Source organism: Triticum aestivum, chromosome 4D (assembly GCF_018294505.1).
Source record: "Triticum aestivum cultivar Chinese Spring chromosome 4D, IWGSC CS RefSeq v2.1, whole genome shotgun sequence".
Taxonomy (NCBI): domain Eukaryota; kingdom Viridiplantae; phylum Streptophyta; class Magnoliopsida; order Poales; family Poaceae; genus Triticum; species Triticum aestivum.
The window spans coordinates 488568788-488593032 of NC_057805.1; the positions used below are offsets into that span (position 1 = coordinate 488568788).

The 24245-nt window shown below is 49.3% G+C and overlaps 3 protein-coding genes and 1 pseudogene across 3 annotated transcripts; 2 read left to right on the forward strand and 2 right to left on the reverse strand.

Annotated features, from left to right (window-relative positions):
• The first annotated feature begins 7857 nt into the window (after positions 1-7857).
• Positions 7858-8601, forward strand: LOC123098922 (uncharacterized protein At4g08330, chloroplastic). The gene has a single exon (XM_044520996.1). It carries the CDS (start codon positions 7981-7983, stop codon positions 8404-8406), a length of 426 nt encoding a protein of 141 aa, XP_044376931.1. The 5' UTR covers positions 7858-7980; the 3' UTR covers positions 8407-8601.
• LOC123098921 (uncharacterized) lies at positions 8598-9491 on the forward strand. The gene has a single exon (XM_044520995.1). It carries the CDS (start codon positions 8746-8748, stop codon positions 9211-9213), a length of 468 nt encoding a protein of 155 aa, XP_044376930.1. The 5' UTR covers positions 8598-8745; the 3' UTR covers positions 9214-9491.
• LOC123098920 (pentatricopeptide repeat-containing protein At4g35130, chloroplastic) lies at positions 9460-12500 on the reverse strand. Its single transcript, XM_044520994.1, has one exon. The coding sequence runs from the start codon at positions 12235-12237 to the stop codon at positions 9859-9861; it is 2379 nt and encodes a 792-aa protein (XP_044376929.1). The 5' UTR covers positions 12238-12500; the 3' UTR covers positions 9460-9858.
• Positions 12501-17121: 4621 nt separating this feature from the next.
• Positions 17122-19986, reverse strand: LOC123098923 (pre-mRNA-splicing factor cwf23-like; annotated as a pseudogene).
• Between the last annotated feature and the right edge of the window lie 4259 nt (positions 19987-24245).

Here is a 24245-nt window from a genome sequence, read left to right on the forward strand (position 1 = left end):
GACGTACTCCTTCCTCCTATATATACCTACATACCCCCAAACGATCAGATACGGAGCCAAAAACCTAATTCCACCGCCGCAACCTTCTGTACCCACGAGATCCCATCTTGGGGCCTGTTCCGGAGCTCCGCCGGAGGGGGCATCCATCACGGAGGGCTTCTACATCAACACCATAGCCTCTCCGATGAAGTATGAGTAGTTTACCTCAGACCTTCGGGTCCATAGTTAGTAGCTAGATGGCTTCCTCTCTCTTTTTGGATCTCAATACAATGTTCTCCCCCTCTCTCGTGGAGATCTATTCGATGTAATCTTCTTTTGCGGTGTGTTTGTTGAGACCGATGAATTGTGGGTTTATGATCAAGTTTATCTATGAACAATATTTGAATCTTCTGAATTCTTTTATGTATGATTGGTTATCTTTGCAAGTCTCTTCGAATTATCAGTTTGGTTTGGCCTACTAGATTGATCTTTCTTGCAATGGGAGAAGTGCTTAGCTTTGGGTTCAATCTTGCGGTGTCCTTTCCCAGTGACAGTAGGGGCAGCAAGGCACGTATTGTATTGTTGCCATCGAGGATAACAAGATGGGGTTTTTATCATATTGCATGAATTTATCCCTCTACATCATGTCATCTTGCTTAAGGCGTTACTCTGTTCTTATGAACTTAATACTCTAGATGCATGTTGGATAGCGGTCGATGTGTGGAGTAATAGTAGTCGATGCAGGCAGGAGTCGGTCTATTTGTCTCGCACGTGATGCCTATATACATGATCATACATAGATATTCTCATAACTATGCTCAATTCTGTCAATTTCTCAACAGTAATTTGTTCACCCACCGTAAAATACTTATGATCTCGAGAGAAGCCACTAGTGAAACCTATGGCCCCCGGGTCTATCTTCATCATATTAATCTTCCAACACTTAGTTATTTCCGTTGCTTTTTACTTTGCTTTTATTTTACTTTGCATCTTTATCATAAAAATACCAAAAATATTATCCTATCATATCTATCAGATCTCACTCTCGTAAGTGACCGTGTAGGGATTGACAACCCCTTAATGCGTTGGTTGCGAGGATTTATTTGTTTGTGTAGGTGCGAGTGACTTGCGTGTAGCCTCCTACTGGATTGATACCTTGGTTCTCAAAAACTGAGGGAAATACTTACGCTACTTTGCTGCATCACCCTTTCCTCTTCAAGGGAAAACCAACGCAGTGCTCAAGAGGTAGCAAGAAGGATTTCTGGCGCCGTTGTCGGGGAGGTCTACGCAAAAGTCAACATACCAAGTACCCATCACAAACCCTTATCTCCCGCATTACATTATTTGCCATTTGCCTCTTGTTTTCCTCTCCCCCACTTCACCCTTGCCGTTTTATTCGCCGCCTCTTTTCCGTTTGCTTGTCGTTATGGCTAGTCCCTTATCTACTCCGTTGTCCCCTGAGTTTGAAGTCTTTCACTTCAAACAAAGACAAGGAGAAAACTTCAAAGATGCCTGGTTGAGAATAGTGGAGTCTTATCGTAATTGTACCTTTGAAGTGAACCTGAGAATTTTGCTTCGCAATTTTTATGTTGGATTAAATATGTCTCATAGACAACTCTTGGATTGCGTTGCCAAAGGCAATTTTATTGAAATTGATCCCCATATTGCGCATGAAGTTATAGAAGGTATAGTGGGAACACTACCTCAACCAAAGGGGCCTCATCCTACCCAGGAAGAGACACAAGTTTTTGAAAAAAATTGCGAAGTAACTAAGATTTTACAGAAGTCTCTTGAACCTCTTAAGAACGTTAGCGGAAATATTCACCGCATGAATATGTTGATTACTCTTTGCAATAAGCGGTTGGACTCTTTAGATCTAAAAATTTCAGAATATAAAGGGAAACATAAAGAACCTCCCGGATTCGAGCTTGATTCCGCTAAAAAGTTGAAAGCCAAAGATGGCAATACGTAAATCTATCCTTGCTTTTATGCCTAGCTAGGGGCGTTAAACGATAGCGCTTGTTGGGAGGCAACCCAATTTTATTTTAGTTTTTTTTTGCTTTTTGCTTCTGTTTAGGAATAAATATTTGATCTAGCCTCTGGTTAGATGTGTTTGTATGTTTTAATTAGTGTTTGTGCCAAGTTAAACCTATAGGATCTTCTTGGATGATAGTTATTTGATCTTGCAGAAAATTCCAGAAACTTTCTGTTCACGAAAATAATTGTTAAAAATCACCAGAACGTGATAAAATATTGATTCCAATTGCTGCTGATCAATAAACAAATTGTCTAGGTCGTCCTATTTTGGCTGATGTTTTGGAGTTCCAGAAGTTTGCGTTAGTTACAGATTACTACAGACTGTTCTGTTTTTGACAGATTCTGTTTTTCGTGTGTTGTTTGCTTATTTTGATGAATCTATGGCTAGTAAAATAGTTTATAAACCATAGATAAGTTGGAATACAGTAGGTTTAACACCAATATAAATAAATAATGAGTTCATTACAGTACCTTGAAGTGGTCTTTTGTTTTCTTTCGCTAACGGAGCTCACGCGATTTTCTGTTAAGTTTTGTGTTGTGAAGTTTTCAAGTTTTGGGTGAAAGATTTGATGGATTATGGAACAAGGAGTGGCAAGAGCCTAAGCTTGGGGATGCCCATGGCACCCACAAGATAATCTAAGGACACCAAAAAGCCAAAGCTTGGGGATGCCCCGGAAGGCATCCCCTCTTTCGTCTACTTCCATTGGTAACTTTACTTGGAGCTATATTTTTATTCACCACATGATATGTGTTTTGCTTGGAGCGTCTTGTATGATTTGAGTCTTTGCTTTTTATTTTACCACAATCATCCTTGCTGTACACACCTTTTGAGAGAGACACACATGATTCGGAAATTATTAGAATACTTTATGTGCTTCACTTATATCTTTTGAGTTATATAGTTTTTGCTCTAGTACTTCACTTATATCTTTTAGAGCACGGTGGTGGATTTGTTTTATAGAAACTTTTGATCTCTCATGCTTCACTTAGATTATTTTGAGAGTCTTAAATAGCATGGTAATTTGCTTAAATAATTCTAATATGCTAGGTATTCAAGAATAGTAAAAACTTTCTTATGAGTGTGTTGAATACTAAGAGAAGTTTGATGCTTGATGATTGTTTTGAGACATGGAGGTAGTGATATTAAAGTTGTGCTAGTTGAGTAGTTGTGAATTTGAGAAATACTTGTGTTGAAGTTTGCAAGTCCCGTAGCATGCACGTATGGTAAACGTTATGTAACAAATTTGAAACATGAGGTGTTCTTTGATTGTCCTCCTTATGAGTGGAAGTCGGGGACGAGCGATGGTCTTTTCCTACCAATCTATCCCCCTAGGAGCATGCGCGTAGTGCTTGGTTTTTGATGACTTTTAGATTTTTGCAATAAGTATGTGAGTTCTTTATGACTAATGTTGAGTCCATGGATTATATGCACTCTCACCTTTCCACCATTGCTAGCCTCTTCGGTACCGTGCATTGCCCTTTCTCACATTAAGAGTTGGTGCAAACTTCGCCGGTGCATCCAAACCCCATGATATGATATGCTCTTTCACACATAAACCTCCTTATATCTTCCTCAAAACTGGCACCATACCTACCTATTATGGCATTTCCATAGCCATTCCGAGATATATTGCCATGCAACTTTCCACCATTCCGTTTATCATGACACGTTCATCATTGTCATATTGCTTTGCATGATCATGTAGTTGACATAGTATTTGTGGCAAAGCCACCATTCATAATTCTTTCATACATGTCACTCTTGGTTCATTGCATATCCCAGTACACCGCCGGAGGCATTCATATAGAGTCATACTTTGTTCTAGTATCGAGTTGTAATCATTGAGTTGTAAATAAATAGAAGTGTGATGATCATCATTCTCTAGAGCATTGTCCCAAGTGAGGAATAAAAAAACGAGAAAGGCCATAAAAAAAGAGAAGGCCCAAATAAATGAGAGAGAAAGAGAGAAGGGACAATATTACTATCCTTTTACCACACTTGTGCTTCAAAGTAGCACCATAATCTTCATGATAGAGAGTCTCTTGTTTTGTCACTTTCATATACTAGTGGGAATTTTTTATTATAGAACTTGGCTTGTATATTCCAACAATGGGCCTCCTCAAGTGCCCTAGGTCTTCGTGAGCAAGCAAGTTGGATGCACACCCACTTAGTTTCTTTTGTTGAGCTTTCATATATTTATAGCTCTAGTGCATCCGTTGCATGGCAATCCCTACTCCTTGCATTAACATCAATCGATGGGCATCTCCATAGCTCATTGATTAGCCTCGTTGATGTGAAACTTTCTCCTTTTTTGTCTTCTCCACATAACCCCCATAATCATATTCTATTCCACCCATAGTGTTATATCCATGGCTCACGCTCATGTATTGCGTGAAGGTTGAAAAAGTTTGAGATTACTAAAGTATGAAACAATTGCTTGGCTTGTCATCGGGGTTGTGCATGATGAGAGCATTCTTGTGTGACGAAAATGGACATGGCTAAACTATATGATTTTGTAGGGATGAACTTTCTTTGGCCATGTTATTTTGAGAGGACATAATTGCTTAGTTAGTATGCTTGAAGTATTATTATTTTTATGTCAATATTGAACTTTTATCTTGAATCTTTCGGATCTGAATATTCATACCACAATTAAGAAGAATTACATTGAAATTATGCCAAGTAGCATTCTGCATCAAAAATTCTGTTTTTATCATTTACCTACTCGAGGACGAGCAGGAATTAAGCTTGGGGATGCTTGATACGTCTCCAACGTATCTATAATTTTTTATTGCTTCATGCTATATTATATTCTGTTTTGGACATTATTGGGCTTTATTATTCACTTTTATATTATTTTTGGGACTAACCTATTAACCGGAGGCCAACCCAGAATTGCTGTTTTTTTTGCCTATTTCAGAGTTTCGTAGAAAAAGAATATCAAACGGAATGAAACCTTCGGGAACGTGATTTTTGGAACGAACATGATCCAGGAGACTTGGACCCTAAGTCAAGGAATCTTCCAGGAAGCCACGAGGTAGGGGGGCGCGCCTACCCCCCCAGGCGCGCCCTCCACCCTTGTGGGCCCTGCGTTGCTCCACCGACGTACTCCTTCCTCCTATATATACCTACGTACCCCCAAACGATCAGATACGGAGCCAAAAACCTAATTCCACCGCCGCAACCTTCTGTACCCACGAGATCCCATCTTGGAGCCTGTTCCGGAGCTCCGCCGGAGGGGGCATCCATCACGGAGGGCTTCTACATCAACACCATAGCCTCTCCGATGAAGTGTGAGTATTTTACCTCGGACCTTCGGGTCCATAGTTAGTAGCTAGATGGCCTCCTCCCTCTTTTTGGATCTCAATACAATGTTCTCCCCCTCTCTCGTGGAGATCTATTCGATGTAATCTTCTTTTGCGGTGTGTTTGTTGAGACCGATGAATTGTGGGTTTATGATCAAGTTTATCTATGAACAATATTTGAATCTTCTGAATTCTTTTATGTATGATTGGTTATCTTTGCAAGTCTCTTCGAATTATCAGTTTGGTTTGGCCTACTAGATTGATCTTTCTTGCAATGGGAGAAGTGCTTAGCTTTGGGTTCAATCTTGCGGTGTCCTTTCCCAGTGACAGTAGGGGCAGCAAGGCACGTATTGTATTGTTGCCATCGAGGATAACAAGATGGGGTTTTTATCATATTGCATGAATTTATCCCTCTACATCATGTCATCTTGCTTAAGGCGTTACTCTGTTCTTATGAACTTAATACTCTAGATGCATGTTGGATAGCGGTCGATGTGTGGATTAATAGTAGTAGATGCAGGCAGGAGTCGGTCTATTTGTCTCGGACGTGATGCCTATATACATGATCATACCTAGATATTCTCATAACTATGCTCAATTCTGTCAATTGCTCAACAGTAATTTGTTCACCCACCGTAAAATACTTATGATCTCGAGAGAAGCCACTAGTAAAACCTATGCCCGCCGGGTCTATCTTCATCATATTAATCTTCCAACACTTAGTTATTTCCGTTGCTTTTTACTTTGCTTTTATTTTACTTTGCATCTTTATCATAAAAATACCAAAAATATTATCCTATCATATCTATCAGATCTCACTCTCGTAAGTGACCGTGTAGGGATTGACAACCCCTTAACGCGTTGGTTGCGAGGATTTATTTGTTTGTGTAGGTGCGAGGGACTTGCGTGTAGCCTCCTACTGGATTAATACCTTGGTTCTCAAAAACTGAGGGAAATACTTACGCTACTTTGCTGCAGCACCCTTTCCTCTTCAAGGGAAACCAACGCAGTGCTCAAGAGGTAGCAGCCACCGCCAGCATAGGTTTCTTCGCCGGCATCGGCAGCAGCCGCAAGGGCAAATCCCCCGCCCGCCATTCCCCTTCCCTCCCCGCCCTCCTCGCGCCGGCGCGCGCTCCCCGGCAGAGGCAGCGCATCAGCGTGCCGTTGCACCAGGCCGAGTGGCACTGGCACCACCGTGTGCCTCTGCCGTACCCGGACGTGACGCTGCCGCATGACTGGCATTTGGATCCGGAGAGGATCCCAGTGCCGGCGGCGCCGCGGACGGCGAGGGCCCATGCGGAGGAGGTGCGGTGCCGGCGGGCGTTGCTGACGTCGGAGCAGCGCGCCGACCCGCTGTTCCGCGTCGACTCGCCCAACTGGGCTCGATGGTTCGCCTTCGAGCACGAGGAGGCGAGGCGACGCAGCGTCCGCGGCGTCAACCACAGCCTGCCGCCGCCCACGCTCGTCGTCCGCGACGAGGACCAGGAGGCCGAGGCCGCCTACCAGGCGGCCATCAAGGAGAGCGAGGAGGAGGATCGGTGGAGGGAGGCGGACGAGGCGGCTTTCGAGGCTGCCATGGCGGCGGGCGACTGCGTCGTGCCGCCAGTGGCCCCGCCATCCCCGCCCAAGGCCGAGCCGGAGGAGCCGGCCTACCTCGAGCGCTACTCCTGGACCGGAGTAGTGCGCGAGTGGGTCATCGCTCCGCCAATCTGGCTCGGGGCGACGGAGAAGCAGGAGGCGGCCTACCTCGACCACTGGCGCCGCGTTCGGCTGGCCGGGGAGCGCCGGGAGGGCGAGCGCCTGCAGATGCTCGAGCTCGAGGCCGAAGAGGAGGCGCGCCAGGCCCAGGCAGCGGCGGCAAAGCCCGACATCACCGCCGTCTGGAACACGGCGTTCCCCTGGGCCGGCCCTGCGCCGACGTTGATCGACCTCACCGGTCCCGACGCAGACGCCGCCGCCGACGAGGACGCCAGGGGCAGCGCGTCGTCTAGTTTTTAGTGTTTTAATTAATGTAATATGGACTTTCGCCGGCCTTCGTGGCCGGCTTTTATGTTTAATTAAATGCATGTATTTCAAAATGCTTGCAATACTTTTTTTTGGCGCGCCGACGAAATGGGTCGGGCCAGCGTTGGGCGCTCGCGCCGACCCAAACACAGCGCCGGACGTTTGTGTCCGCCGGGCCGACCCAAACGGACAAAAAGCGGACAAAAGCGCCGTCCGTTTGGGTCGGCCCGTTGGAGTTGCTCTTAAGTCATCTATTTTGAAACGGAGGGAGTACATGGTAAAAATGTTTGAACGCATTTTTTTTCAAAATCATGTCAAACATACTATAAATGTCGCGTGGGTCGGGTCGGGTGTGTCGCGAGCCGTGTGGTCGGGTCGGGTCGGGCGGGTACTGTACTCCCCGCATTTCATAATTCTTCGATCGATCAGACGTCTGTGGTTTTACGAGTCTCGTGGTGTGGACTTCTGAGTCGGTGTTTGCGCGCCCACGTTCTCCCGGTTGACTTTAACCAAAGACCGAACAGAAGCTTCTCAAACGCCCGGTCGTCCTTCAAAGCTGCCGTGCCGTGTCGTCCTTCACCCCCAAGGAACGAACCACCCCTCCAAATCCCCCACACCAAACAACCATCCAAACAACACGGCCACGATCGACCGATGGCCCAGCCACCGGCTCCGGCGACTCCGGCGGCGGCGTACGGGTGCGCGGCGTGCGGCGCGGACCTGAACCTGTCGGCCTCCAACCTGTACCCGGCGGGGACCTACTTCGAGGCGGGGAACAAGGGCACGCTGTCCTTCAGCTGGGTGGACGAGTCGCGGCTGCGGTTCGCGGCGGAGGACCGGATCCGGCCCTTCTTCGAGACGCTCGACTACTGGGGCATCCAGCGGAAGCGCACCCGCGTCAGCTGCGACGCCTGCGGCAGGCTCCTCGGCCACGTCTACGACGACGGGCCGCCGCTCATGGACGGCACCGGCCAGCTCGGGATGGGCCCTAGCCAGGTCGTCCCCCGCCGGCCCAGGTACCGGTTCAAGGTCAAGGCCGTCACCGCCGCCGGTTCCTCCTCCGCCGCCGCCGCGCGCTGACCGCCGAGTTGTGAAGCTTTGATTCATCCCGCGGCGATGCTTGCTTGCGGTTACAGATGTGTTTCCTTCCTGCTGTAGATCAGCACTACTACTAGATGTAAAAATCGTTGGTTGCGAAATGAACTTGTACGAGTGAAATTTGCTGTAAATTGTGTGAAGATCGAAGACGGTGTGATCCATCAACCTTCGTTTTAACTGTTCTGAATTTCTGATCTGATTTGCTGTGAAAATAGCCGCAACCCAACCAGGTCAAGTCGCCACTCAGCCCGACCCGACCCCGACCCACAAAAGGAACCCAACCGACGACCCAACCCGACCCGACCCTAGCGACGCACCTCAATGGCCATGGCCGCACGCCCACGCGGCTCGCCGCTCCTCCGCGCCCTCGCCGGCACGAGGGGGCCGCCGCGGGCCCGATCCATCCACGAGGGGCCCGACACCATCGACGAGCTCCTGGACCGCCACCTCTCCAAGAAGTCCCCCGCCCTCGACGACGACGCGGCGGAGGCCCTGGCGCGGCGGCGGCTGACGAGCTCGCGGCGGGAGGCGCTGGGGCTGTACCGGGACATCCTGCGGGCGACGCGGCTGTTCGAGTGGCCCGACGAGCGCGGCGTGCCGTGGCGCGACACGCTGCGCGCCAACGCGCGCCGCGAGTTCGAGGAGGCCCGCGGCGAGCGCGACCCGGAGGTGGTCGCGCGGCTCCTCATCGGCGGCCGCGACGCCGTCGACCAGGCCCTGGAGCGCGTCGCCGACGCCTCGCGCCGCATGGTCCAGGCCGAGGAGGCCAAGCGCCGCGGCGGGGCGTAGATCCCCCCACACCCCCACCCCGACTCGATGCGCCCCATGCTTCCTCTTCTTCTTCTTCAGCTGCTGCTGCTTATGTTTGTTAATTTTTGTTGTAAAATTTACTATGTACGAAATGAGTTACTTATGAAGCATTTCTTCCTTGTCATGCCTAGTTCTATCTTTGCCAAGAAATGTGACAGGAAATCAACTTTCATTTTGAATTTCATCCATGTATGATGTATGTGTGTTATACAACTATACACTGAGTTACCAGTAATTTCAAAATTTTCAGTTGAGAAGAATTGACTTTGTACATCACATCATTGTCAGTTACAAAAGTCAAAAGGCGGCACAGCCGGCACTTGTTCCAATCAGTGTATAATCTCCGTTGCCAACAGCAAGACAAGCCCTGCTCTTCGATCCCGATGCGGCGAGTACATGAGAACTGATCCCTCATGTATGTTTCCTGAAGATTGTACTGGTGCTGGCATCATCAGAATTCAGAAGTTTTCTTTAGAGCAAAGGAGCAACAGAATTCAGAAGCTGTGTGAGGTTTGAATCTGTCACATATAGCTGCAGATTGTCATGAAACCATATCTGCGTCCTGGTGCTCTCTTGCTTTTGCTGAAATGCATTCAGGCTTGCCATCAACGATAACCATTCTGTTCACCAGTAGTCACCACAGCAGCAAGAGCCATCAGAGAATTGGTGATAGATATTTGTGTCGCCAACAACAATCCTCCGTCCTGAATATTTCGATATCAACTTCAGCGCATGATGGCAGTCGTTGCATATGCGCACGTTCTTCTTGACAAGAATCGGGGTTCTGGCCTCCGATGATATAAGACCAAAGACGACAGCCAGCCTTACACTATGCTTGTTAGGCTCTGTTGTTCTCCTCGACTCCAGAGAGGTTGGATCAGATTGATTCGTTGGGTCAACTATTTCTCCAATCTTTCCTGACAGAAAGTTGGACACTTCATGAATCATCTTGCTCTGAGGGTGCATCATGTCCCCGTTGACAAAACTGCAGGAGATGCCATGAAGAAGCTCAACTATGCTTGTTGGTTCTGTCCTTCGCAGCCCCTTCTCCTCCATCAGTGATCTTATTCTCTCGACATCGTTCCATCTCCCAGCATCGGCATACATGGAAGAAATAAGAACATAGCAACCTGTGTTGTCATGTTCCGGTTGGTCATGTTCGAGTTGAAATATCCTCTCTGCTGCGTATTCTGCTATATCCATATCATTCCTATTCCTACTTGCAGTCAGTAGGGAGCCCCAAACCCTGAATGTTGGATCTATTGGCATTTTTTCAATAAATTGCATAACCTCTCTAAGATCACCTGCCCGACCGAGCAGATCTGTCATGCATCCGTAGTGCTCAATCTGTGGGATCATACCATAGTCATGTTGCATTGAGTTGAACTGCGTCCAGCCTTCATCTGTCAAGCCTGAAACACTGCAAGCAGTCAACACGGAGACAAAGGTGCTCTCATTTGGTTGCAGACCATTACATTTCATCTCGGAGAACATGTCCAGTGCAGTTCTCCCCTGACCATGAATCGCATAGCCCATTATCATTGTGTTCCAAGAGATGACATCCTTGCCTGCCATCTTGTCAAATATCTCTCTCGAGGACACAACATCACCACACCTCGCATACATATGCATAACTGCGTTCATGATGAGAGTGCTCTCCCCGTAACCTAGCCTGACAATGTAGCCGTGCATTTGCCTGCATTGTCTCAGCAACCCCAGCAAAACAAACGCCGGTACTACTGCCGACATGGTGAAATAATCAGGGTAAAGCGGCTGATTCAGTAATTCAAGGAACAATGTGATCGCTTCCATATACATCTCCTTGTACATGTAGGCAGCGATCATATTGTTCCATGATACCAGAGTTTTGGTCGTCATCTGTCCAAATACCTTTTCCGATGATTTCACTTTGCCAACTTTGCTGTACATCTCGAGAAGCGCAGTCTCGAGCACCACGTGAGGAAGAAACTGTCTTCTAGTTATGTAACCATGAACACTCCTTCCATACAGTGAGCTCTCAGTTTGAGCACAGGCAGCGAGCAAATTGATAGCGGTGACCACTTCAACCTGGTGGCCCTCTTCCTTCATTTGCACGAAGCAATCAAATGCCTCCTCGGGCTGTTCGTTCAGCGCATACCCACCTATCATGCAATTCCATGTCACCACGGTCCTCAACGGCATCGTCGCAAACACGCCCTCGGCAGAAGCAATGTCGCCACACTTGCAGTACATGTCAAGGATAGAAGTGCCAACCTTGACGTCATGCTCCATCCCGTGCCTGATCACGTAGGCGTGGACCTCCCGCCCTTGCATCAGCGCCGATTCCAAGCAGCACGCGGCGAGCGCGGCTATGATCCCGACGCCGTCATGCTGCACCTCCAGCGCCTCGTGCATCTCCCTGAAGCAGCCCAGCGCGAGCGCCCCGAGTCCGTTGGACACGTAGCCGTCGACCATGGAGTTCCAGGTGACGATGTCCCTGGCCGGCATTCCGTCGAACACCCGCTCGGCGTCGTCCACCAGGCCGAGCCTGGCGTAGAAGGCGAGGAGCGAGTTGCCCGTGTACACGTCGGCGGCCGCCACGCCGAGCCTGATCGCCGCCGAGTGCGCCGCGCGGCCGTCGTCGAGCGCGCCGAGCCGCGCGCAGCACTTGAGGACGACGGGGAAGGTGAAGCGGTCGGGCCGCGCGCCGGCCGCCAGCATGGCGCGGTAGGCGGCCAGCGCGGCGCCCGGGAGGCCCGCGTCGGCGAGGCCCCGGATGACGACGTTGTGGAGGAACGCGTCCCGGCTCCCGGCGGCCGCCAGGGCCTCCCGGGCGGCGTCCATGCGGCCGGCGGCGGCGTGGGAGAGGACGAGCGACTTGGTGCCGCCGCGCTTGGGCCGCACGCGCGGCGGGGGCTCCTTGGAGGTGGCCGCGGCGAGGTGCTGGGAGGCGCAGGTGGCGGTGGTGGTGGTGGCGGCGGCGGCGTGGGCGCCGCGGGAGGCGAGGACCAGCGGCGTGGCCATGGGTGGAGCACGGGGCCTATCCGGGAGGAGGCGAGCCAACCAAGCGAAGCAAGGGGACAAGAGGGTGGTGACGTGTCGGCTGGATTGCACTGTCGTAACGGCGCTGTGAAGTGAAAATTACCTCCTCCAACTTCACCCAAGCTTCAGTTTGCAATCACATCATTTCTTTGGCTTCTTTATCCATGGCGAAGTCGAAGTCGCTTGCTCAAGAAGACGAGGAAGATGACTACAAATGCGATGTCTCGGCGTTGCTCTATTCGTAAAGATGTGAGTGAGATATCCTGTTTGCCGCTTGGTGAATTGTGACGATTTTCGCCTGGTTTTGTGTTAATTACCGGAACTACTCTTTTGTACTCAATTAATGGTTGAGGCAAAAGATATTTTGGATCTGTTTAGAAACTAAATAAAAGATATTCGGCTTCTTCTGAATCACAGCTGAGCTCATGGGTTATGAAGTGTATCTTATCGTCAACAATATAGGTATGGTTGGTTTTAGCCTATGGTTTTCATTGTCAAGCATCAACTAGGAATGACAGGTGCGTGAAAAATACAACTGCACTGGAGGTTCGGAGGGGTTTTGTTTTCTTTAAACTTCCTAGAAAATATTGCCTCTAATATCTGAAGTAGTACAAGCTACTCCAAAAAACACTTGTTAGAAAACAGAGTTACGAGAACAAGCATGCATCACTATTTGTTTTCTTAAAGATTTCAACAAATGGCTACATACGGAGCAAAATGAGTGACTTTACACTCTAAAATATGTCTATATACATCTGTATGTGGTAGTCCATTTGAAATCTTTAAAAAGACAAATATTTAGGAACGGAGGGAGTACATCGCTACCAATCCTGTACAGTAAAACGAATAAATTGAATGGATTCAAACGAACAGCGAGACATTAATTACCGAAGTCGAAGCAAATCCAGAGACACCGGAATTCCTGGCAGCGAAGTCATTCAGTACGCGCTCGATATCGGCAACGTTCCGCTTGTGCTCTCGCTTGGCGAGCTCAGCAGGATCGACGCCTCTGCCGGCGGCAAAGGCGCGCTCGCGCTCCTCTAGGTCTAAGACGGCCTTCCGCCGCTTGGCCCCTCTCGCCGCGGCGCGGGCGGCGGCCTCGCGGCGGGCGCGGAGGCGGGCGTCGAACTGGCGACGAAGGGGCTCGTCTCGGAGGATCTTGTACGAGCTGGCGAGGCTCTGGATATCAGGCTCTGTGCGTGTGGTTCAGCGGGGAGGTTGTACGCGCAATCCGAGCGAGCCGGGGAGGGCAGCCGCGCCGGAAACCCTCGGAGGCGGGAGGCGGGAGGCGGCGGGAACGAGAGGCGGTCGTGTATGGTCCAGCCAAAAAGACGTAGGGCCCGTGTGGGGTGCGAACTGTAGATCGTGCCCAATTTTGAGATGGACCCTCTCTGCTCCGCGTCGGTGACCGATCGGGCTTCCCATCCGGTCGTTAAAGCATTTTAACAGGTGATGTATCTTGTGCATCTGAAAAGTACTAGTAGTTTTACATCATCAAAAAGTAATTTTTGCATCACCTCAAAGCTGTTTGCACCAACAAGTATGTAAAATAGGGCATCATTTTGCTCCACCGGGTGATGTATATTGGGCATGAAAACATCCAAACATTGTAGATTTAGATAGGGGAAACGTTTAACGCCTACACGTTGGCCGAAACTTCGGCCGGCCGCGCGCTACACGTTGGATCGTAATAAGTTCGTAACAGATCTCGTGACTCCACTTCCACGTTCCAGCCACGTATTTTGTGGACCCCAGCACGGCTGCCTTGTCCTTCCCCTTTCTTCCTGAATCCTCCATCGTCTTTCTGTCTCGCTCGCGTCTCTTTTCTTATCCTCTTGCTCTTTGACTCTACACAAACACACGCCATGCCTTCCCATGGCTCCACGTCCACGCCGGCAAGCCAGTCGCCTCCTCCACTCAACCGCGAGCGAACCCAGTCCATGAAGGGCACACAACAGCCAGGTGAATGCTGCAACCGGCCCCCGCGGTGCTAGGACGGCGGGCATGGCCATGCTTTTACGGTGATGCGGCGAGCGGGGGGAGTCGGCTAGCTGAATGAGGGACGGCGGCCGAAGGAATGTTGCAAGCGGCGCAACGTTTTGCTGGAACCAGCTTGTCCGGGAGCTACGACGAGTCTACCGGGATTGCCGTGATATTGCTGGAACGGGCATCGAGATTTGCTGGAAGTGGCGTCTCGAATTGCTGGAACGGGCAACCACTTTTGCTGGAATGGTTGTCGCAAGCGTGGCGTTTTGCTGCAATCAGCCACATCATTTGCTGGAACCGGCGTCAGAATTGCTGGAACGGGCCTTTGTTCTTTGTTCGACGGTAGCCATGGCGACCACCGCGGCCACGACTTTTTTTGCTGCAACCGCTATTGGTTTTTGCTGTGACCAACGAAACTTTTTGCTACATCCATCCAAGGCGGAGCTACGACCCACGACGGTGGCGGTGACGTCTTTGCTGCAACCGCTTTTGGTTTTTGCTACGACCAACAAAACGTTTTGCTACATCAATCCACAGCGGAGCTACAACCCGCGACGGCGACGGTGTCGTTTTTGCTGCAACCGTCGTCGGGTTTTGCTACAACTGACGAAACTGGTGCCATTGTTTGCAGAACCCTCTACAGCGAGCTCGACGGCGAGGACGACGAGCGGCGCACCGGGATGCTGCAACCATGAGCGTCAATAGCAAGGAGTTGCAACCGGACAGCCAGGGAAATTGCATCCGGTTTTGATGGCAAAGCTACAACCGAAATCGACGATCGGGGAAGGTTTCTTTGGCGAGAAACGGAGGACAGTGCTGCGAGGCAGCGAGGTGTGAGCGGCCAGCGGCCGTTGCCCTTGCCGGAGCCGGGCTCGCCGGAGCTGCGCACATGGACAGAGGCGCGTAGTTCAGAGATGGGGTGCGAGCATCCGTGGCCGTTGACCTGTAGAATAGACGAAGTCGCGTGTTATATAGCGATCAGATGGCTTGGACGGATTCCATCGGGTGGCTATCTAACGGCCATCAGCGTTGTCGCTTTAGATAGAACATGCTTTTTTTTTTGAGAAAACCCCACATATATTAATTAATCCAAACAAATGTTATTACAATCATTTATTACAACATACACCACGTCAGGCGAAACATAATTAATAAGAATCCCATCGGATCTAGTACTAAATCTAAACTTAGCAATCTCATGTGCCACCCATTGACACTCTGATTTATCTTTGAAATATTAAAATATTGGATTATCCTGGAGATAGTCAGTGCCTCATTCATCAGATCAATCAGAGAGGACCTGTCAAACTTCTCATTCGCAAGGACAGAGTGTACCAAAGCACAGTCAGTCTGATGAAGGGTGATACCTATATAAAGTTTTGCTAGGCAAAGCGGAGCTCAATTTCATATACACTAGTACACTGATCAATAAAATCCCACGAAGAAACAATAATTTCTCGAGAAGAATTACGAGCTGCAACCCCCACACTGGCTGCATTAGTACTCTCCGCAAAACTGGCGTCAACATTGATCTTGATATGGTAGTTAAGGGGAGGTGTCCAGACCCACATGATCTTTTAATGGTGCATAATCAACTACAACACCGCTCACCTTCTCCTTACCTTTGTTGCTAGCATCTAACTGAATAGTGTCCTTTGTTGCTAGCATCCAACAGAATAGTGTCATGACAGGACGTGAACATGCAAATTTTAAACATAGTTTTGATACAAACTAAAAACATAGTTCCGATACAAACTAAAAATTGTTCTGATACAAAGATTCTTCGACTACAAACTACTACAGACTACTCATCAGAGAGGTCGTCCTAGTCGATCTCGAAGGCTGGCGAGTTGGCCTCCTTTTTCATCGAGTGTGAACTATTGAGTGCGACCACCGTAGAGGGGCCAGCCTCGTCCTCCTTCTTCCTCTTCTTCTACTCCTCCACCTCCTTCTCCTCCTTGTTCCGCACACATAGAAATCGTACTCTGTCTGCACAAGGTGCGGATTTTCCGCCGCAAACCTTGCCATCGCGGCCTCATCCTGCAAACGAGCATCGCACTGATCAAGAATGAGTTGTGTCTCATTCTTCTCCGCGACGGTTGTCATCTCGATGTCGAGACCGACGAACCCCGCATTGACCTAGTTGTCAATCTCCTGGAAGTTCAAATGAGACTTCGGCCGCCCGAGGCGCAAACAAGCCTTGTCGAAGGCATGGGCGGCGATGTCCGGCTCGTCCATGTGCTGAGCCAGTAGCGCACGTCGTCCTACATGATCTCGACCGAGTAACAGCCGACGCATCCCATGGAAGCTGGTGGAGCTCCTCAGGGCCGTCTCCAGGAATTCGGGCCCCCGGTGCGAAAAGCAAAATGGGGCCCTAACATTTTAAAAAACCTATAATAACTCAAGCATAATCACCTGACTATATAATTTCAATTTATGTTATTTCTTACAATGTTTAGAAAATTCTCAAGTGTGAATGCAAAATACTAAAACCAATAAACTACAATGCATGATTGTTTCTGTTTATCAACCAAACAAAATAATATGAATGCATTTAAGCTGATGAACTCACATAAAATATAGGCTTGTAATTTGTATAGATAGTAAGAATCAGATAGAACCTTGATTTTCGACTTGGAAGACGAGCAACTATTGAAAATCTTGAATCTGTGATAACTTTTGAAATTCAATAACTAGACAAAAAATCATTCCAAAGCATATAACTAAAATTTTAACACAACTTCGCAGTTTGTATCAAAATTAGAGAAAAGAGGAGACGTGTAGGGCACCGGTTACTGTTGGCCGTTGGCCTTCTGTTCGGCGCCATCGCAGCAGTGTCGGACGACGCAACGGCGTCCAGCGGTCGCAAGTCCCGTGCAGTTCCACTTCCGCCATCGCCTAGCTGCAAAGCAATCGCCACCGAGCCACCGATTCAGTCGTCCCGAAAAGATAGATCGCACAGCCGCAGAGGAACCAGATGGAAAGCGGAGAGATTAGGGAATAGGGGACGGCAGAAGTCACGAAACGTACGTACACGTACTGCGCTAGGATGGACAGCGCGTATGGCTCGAGGCCTCGAGCGGACTAGGCCCAGGAAGGCCGAAATCAGTGTTTTCAGCCCTCAGGCCACCACAGCGGCAACGTATGGCCCAAAACTGATTTTATTTTTCAAACTATTCATACATGTATATGGCCCTAATTGGGGGCCCCTCGATTTTGGGGGCCCTGTGCGAGCGCACAGCTCGGACAGGCCCTTGAACGGCCCTGGAGCTCCTCGAGTGGAAGCGTGGCGGCGGTGGCCGAAACGGGCAGATAGAGGCCGGTTGAGGCGGGAGGGGAGGGGGGGTCGATCCGCGGCGAAGAGGCATGGCGGCGACGGCGGCGACAACTTCGACGGGCGGATTTGGTGGCGGTGGCGAATTCGGTGGAGGCGGCAGCTCGGACGGTGGAGAAGGGCGAGGAAGGCGGGGGCGAGTCCGAATCTGCAGCGGATTCAAGACGCATGAATTATACTCATTGATTCCTTCTTTGAAGCTGTAAGGTCAGAAACACGTTCATTAGGTAATCGGTTCGATCACAACATACAATGCGCATTCCACGAGTGTATCTATATCACACAACATCATATGCAAACTACCTTGTGAAGGAAATTAAACATAATTCTAGGATGATTCTTCTTTGTTCACTAGCCGCGGGACACATGCATGAATATGTACTTAACAAATACAGTGGAAACTGAAGACGAACCAAAGCGACTGCAACAAAATCGTCCTCATTTAAGTACCTCTTCAAGTTGTCGGCATGTTGATGCTTCGAAATTGCAGAATGCAGTAACATCAGTGTTGCTTGTTCTCGGTTCAGGTCTTTGATTTCACTTTGCTGGGACCGGAGCAACACTTAACGGGATTGGGAAAACATTGTAGACAGAATGGTTCTTCAGTGCAGATCGCTGTTAAAAGATCAACAAGTATTGGTTAGCCACTGAATAAGAACATATAATCAATTCCGAAAGAAAATAAAGCTTGGAAAAGATCCACAAGATTTATGCAAATGAAACCAATGACATCAATACTGAACCATCAATAGAGAGAGCAAGACACCATGCACAATAAAACATAGGCATGCAGACACTGTTTATATAGCTTATGAATTATGAATTTCTATCTTGCAGTGGATTTAAAACGAACTCAATTTTCTGTGCTATTTGAGATCTATAAGACTTTCGGTTAAGATGGAAAAACTCTGCGAGACCAAAATAATAACATAGAGAAAGGAGACTTACTGCTGCCTCTTTGGAAACCATGACAACAAGTGCTGAACCCTTACTCTTTGATTTGCTAAACATGATCACAATGTCTTCAACCGTGCCAAATTGTTTAAAAATCTCGTCCAACTTTGCTGCAGTGTAGTAATCTGCACCCCCTTCCCATGAAACCTTCAAGATCTTATCGTTCTCTGTTTTTGGTCCGTTCTCTGGAGTTCCACCCTTCTTATCTCCATGTGCCTAAAGAGAAAAAATAAACAAGTTAGATAATACAAATTGGCAAATCTCCTGCAGCGTACAAATAGACAATATCATACTCCCTCCGTCCCAAAATTCTTGTCTTAGATTTGTGTAGATACGGATGAATCTAATACTAAAACGTGACTTGATACATCCGTATCCAAGACAAGAATTTTGAGACAGAGGGAGTACATAGTTTTGAAATCTACATTGACGCTAAGGAAGAGATATGAGAAATCTACACACACAAAAAAAAAAACTTTTCTTCAATGTTCCGAGGAAGCTATGATGTGTCAAAGGAAGATGTCTGATGCTGAATAATCTAGATATGTTCACATGGCTACTTTGGATGATGAAATACATTTGGAGTGTTATAAGTTATAACCTACAAATGTGTTGTATGCTCATTTTACTTTTTACATGTAAAGTTTAGAGAAAATTCCCCAAAATCATTCATCGTCCCAAAAGGCAAGCAGCAATTGTAACTGCAGCAAGAGTACATCGCTATTATCAATCCTGCACAATATATAAGACGAACAAATTGAATAGACTCAAAGAAGCGTGAGACATTACCGAAGTGGAAGCAACGCCAGAGATGCAGGACTTGTTGGGAGCGAAGTGCTCATCCAGCGTGCGCTGGATATCGGCGGCCATCCGCTTCTCCTCCCGCTTCGCCAGCTCGGCAGCGTGGACGGCGAGGCCTCCGCGGGCGGCAAAGGCGCGCTCGCGTTCCTCTAGGTCCGAGACGGCCTTCCGCCGCTTTGCCCCTGTGGCCGCGGCGCGTGCGGCGGCCGCGGAGGCGGGCGTCGAACTGGCGGCGGAGGGGCTCGTCCCGGAGGATCTTGTACGAGCTGGCGAGGCTCTGGAAGTCGGCGGTGGCGTTGGGGTCGTCGGGGTGCCGCAGCCGCGACTGCGTCCGGTAGGCCTTGTCAATCCGCTCGACGCTCAGCGCCGCGCCTTCCTCGCCGGACGGGAGGCGGAGCACCTCGTAGTGGTCGACGTCGTCGTCACCCTCTCGCCCAGTCACCGCCATCGGGGAACCGGCCGCAGTTCGGCGAAACCGCGCCCCTCGGATCAGATGCCGACGACGCGTGCGGATATCAGGCTCTGTGACTGTGCGTGTGGTTCAGCGGGGAGGTTGTACGCGCAAGCCGAGCTAGCCGGCAGAGGGCGGCCGCGCTGGAGACCCTCGGCGGCTGGAGGCGGCAGGCGACGGGAACGAGAGGCGGTCGGGAGCGCGATTAGGGCTGATCCAGCCAAAAAGACGTAGGGGCCGTGTCGTGCCCGATTTTGAGATGGACTCTCTCTGCTCCGCCGTCGGTGACCGTTCCGCGCGTCACCTTCCTGGCCGTCCGATTACACACGCGCGGTCGTCAGGGCGTCTCCAACAGCTGATGTAAAAAAAACATCTTTTTTTTAGGGAAACTTGCCGCCGCTTTATTTAAGAACCAAAGCTCAGAATGTCATCCATCTAGGATAGAGTCTGGGGGACACCAAACCAAATATTACATAAACCCTCCCCTGCAGCTACTCTTGCTAACTTATGAGCGGCAACATTTGCAAACCTACTAACCCACGACACACGAGACTCCTCTTGCGAGGCAAGAAACTGCTTAATCTCCCGAATCCACGGGCCATAAACAGAAAGATCCTGCTGCTCCTGATTGATTTTGTGCACGACCGTCTTGTTGTCAAGCTCGACATGCACCCGTGCTATGTTAAGATCTTGCGCAAGCTGTAAGGCCATCTTGCATGCCAAAATCTCAGATGCTTCAGGGTCAGAAATGTGCAAGAAATGGTGGCATAGGCCCGCGACAAAACCTCCATTATGATCCCGCAGAACCGCTCCTCCTCTGGCATTACCTGTGGTTCGAGCAACAATGCCATCAGAATTGATCTTCGTCCAGCCTTCCTCCGGCACCTCCCACCTTGGTCTGTGCGGGACAACGGGCTCCTTCACACCAGCCTGGTGAATGCTGCGCCATTCCTGCACATGACGTATGACGGAATCCACAATATCCCCTGGAGCCGCTATCATCTTCCCATCACGCGTCTCATTGCGGGCCAACCACAAACCATAGGCCGCCTGGAAGACCACCTGTCGCTCCTCGTCCTGGGCTCCCGTGAGCCAGTCCAGCAACCACCTATGCAGATCCTTGTGTGAAGCGATCCAGGTCGGCGAAGAAGCAGCCTCCATGCCGAACGCAACTCGAAGTTGCTTCCAGAACAGCAGGGAATGGGGGCACGTCCAGAATCAGTGAAGAACGGACTCCTCACGTCCACACGCCGGGCAGAAGACACCGCCCTTGATCCGCCTGCGATGAAGCTCGGAACCCACCGCCAGGCCATTGCGCAGCAGCCTCCAGAAGTGGATCTTTACCTTGCCAGGAACATTCGTGTACCACAGAGCAAGAAAAGCTTTGTGTTTATCAACCGAAGATGACGCATCAGGCTGTCCCGATCGCCTCTTGTTCATTGACATCCTCAGATGGAAAGCAGACCGAACACTGAAGTTTCCGTTCTTAGTATAATTCCATGCCAGAAAATCCTCAGAGCCCGGCCCTCCCACGGCGATTTGCTTAATGTCTGCCGCATCTGAGGGAGAGAACATGTCATCCACCCTCTCATGATTCCATGTCGTGCCCTCCGCATTTAGCAGGTCCGCAACCTTGGTGACCCCTTGGCGAAACACCTGACCTAGTGGCCTCATAGATCCATTCCGCGGTATCCAATTCTCATGGTGGATGTTCACCTGAGACCCATCTCCTATTCTCCAGACCAGCCCCTCCCGCAGCAAGTCTCTACCATGTAGAACACTCCGAAAAGTATATGATGCATTAGACGGGCACGTAGCTGCTAGGATAGAGCTATCACGGAAGTACCTTGCCTTGAGCACCCGAGCAACCAGAGAAGACGGCAAAGTCAGGATACGCCAAGCTTGTTTGGCTAAGAGAGCCTGATAGAAGGCTTCAGGGTCCCGGAAACCCAAACCCCCTCTCTCTTAGGGGCACACATCTTTTCCCATGAGACCCAGTGCACTTTCCTTTCACCATTGGTTGCACCCCACCAGAATTTGGAAGAAATAGAAGTCAGATTCCGGCACGTCTTCTTTGCGAGGTGAAAACAACTCATAGTGAAAGTGGGTACAGCTTGCAGCCCCGATTTGATCAGAACCATCCTTGCCTTCTTAGACAGACCCTGGCCCTTCCATCCTCCAACCTTCCCTTTCGAGCTTTCAGTCAAGTATTTGAACGTCCCATCCTTAGATCTCCCAACCTGCGTTGGCAAACCTAAGTACTTCTCATTTAAAGCTTCAGATTGGATGCCCACCGTCTGTTTTAACATGGTCTTGTTCTCCTCAGAGCAGCCCCTACCAAAGAAAATTGATGACTTATCTAGATTCACTCTTTGGCCCGAGGAAGATTCATACTTCACTAGGATCTCTCTGAGCTCCGTCATGCTTTCCTCCGATCCTTCTAGGAAAACAATGCAGTCGTCTGCGAATAACAGATGTGTGATGTGGGGGCCAGTGCTCCCAAATGACACACCCTTGATGACCCAGTCATGTTGAGCTCTTTTAAGCAAAGCCGAGAAACCCTCCACACAAAACAAAAAGAGATAGGGGGAGAGTGGATCACCCTGCCGAAGCCCTCTGGAAGGAAGAAAACACCTTGAGAGCCCCCCATTGAGTTTGACAGAAAAACTAGCAGAAGTCACACACCTCATGATCATAGCAACCCATTGGGGGGCAAAACCCATTCTGTTCATCATTTGCTCCAAGAAAGGCCACTCAACCCGATCGTAAGCCTTCATCATATCCAGTTCGACCGCACAAAGACTCTTCTTTCTTTTTCATCATATCCGTGATTTCCTTAGTGGTGTTGCTACCCTGGACACTTTCAATGCCACGGTCATAGTCATGATCCCGAAGATAAATGCACCGGAGTCTATGTCTCAGTTCAGACCGATAAGCCTATGTAATGTGCTTTACAAGCTTGCTACCAAGGCACTAGCCAATAGGTTGAAGATCATTCTGCCTGTTCTCATTTCTGAAGAACAAAGTGCCTTTGTTCCTGGACGGCTCATTACTGACAATGTGCTTGTGGCTTATGAGTGTGTCCACGCGATCAGCACTAGATGTAAAAAAACATCTGATGTATCTTGGACCCCCCAAAAGTAGTTCTACATCACAAAACAGTGAATTTTGCATCACCTCAAACATGTTTGCTCCGACAGATGATGTAAAATAGGACATCATTGTGCTGCAACAAGTGATGCGCATATTGGACACGAAAACATCAAAACATTGCAAACACATTAGCCAAAAATCACACACCGCACACCTCCCAACACCATGCCCCCTCCTTCAAAAATGCCTTCGTCCACGTAAAAAGAACAATGAACTGCATCCACATGCTTGCGCTGCAGCCGCTAAACCCGCGCCCCGCCGCGCCTGCCCGGCTCGCTCCCGTCCCAACGCATGCCGCTTCCGACTCGACCGCTCGCACCATCTATCGTCGGACCTCCGCTCCTACCGCGGCCAGTGACGCACCCCTAGCCGCGACCGGACACACCATTTGTTGTGCCTAACCCTGCCCAACTTGCAACACGTGCCGCTCCCACCGACGTAGCCCTCGTCATGACCGAACACAACATCTAGAGACGCTTCGGGCAGGCACGCCTCGAGCAAACTTGTTTGCTCCGCCCATACACTGGACGCACGTCCGCATGTGTCCATCGCTCCCAACCAGCTTGAGCAACGCCTCCATGTGGCACTCCTATTTGCTCCGCCCGTGCAGATCCACTTGCTTCATCAGCGCCGAGTCGCCGAACGAGATCATCCCTAACTCTCATACGCGCTCAACACCAACAAATCCTCTGTCGTTCCCAATGTGATTTATAGCCAGTGCTATCATTTTCTATGGATGATCCCTCGCATAAACAGTCGCTATCTCCTTCAGGGAATTACAACACTAATAATTCATTACTTGAGATTTTTCACAAAAAAATAAATAAAAAAATTCATTACTTGAGATGATAAGCACGCTGCTATTCCATCAATTTTCTGGAACATGCTAATTAGCTACATAATGTTTTATCTATTATGAACATTGGAATTATCTTAGTATTTTGATACCCTATTTTCCAGCTTTCTATAGTAACCATGGTTTTCTTATAAAGCGGGGCGGAGGCTAAGGGTGGTATGCTCATCTGACTGATGAGAAAAAGGCGTGATACCTTGGAAACCAGTGAAAACCCTGCCAAGCTAAGAAGGATGTGGCCACATCATCTGTACCCATGGGGCAGTCCTTTTTTCATTCTACGAGCCAACTTACAAAGGTAGAAGCCATGACTTAGACTTTGTAATAATTTAGTAGTACATCACTTATTTAGTTTTGCTGAATGTTTGCCTATTAACTAGGATGAACATGTTTTTTCTTCGTAAGCAATACATGCATTGCACGTGCAGGTTAACTAGTTTTGTTAAACCGAGCAGCAT

Excerpts from the sequence above, each read along its gene's own strand:
- LOC123098922 (XM_044520996.1), top strand. The coding sequence starts at position 7,981 with ATGGCCCAGCCACCGGCTCCGGCGACTCCGGCGGCGGCGTACGGGTGC.
- LOC123098921 (XM_044520995.1), top strand. The coding sequence starts at position 8,746 with ATGGCCATGGCCGCACGCCCACGCGGCTCGCCGCTCCTCCGCGCCCTC.
- LOC123098920 (XM_044520994.1), bottom strand. The coding sequence starts at position 12,237 with ATGGCCACGCCGCTGGTCCTCGCCTCCCGCGGCGCCCACGCCGCCGCC.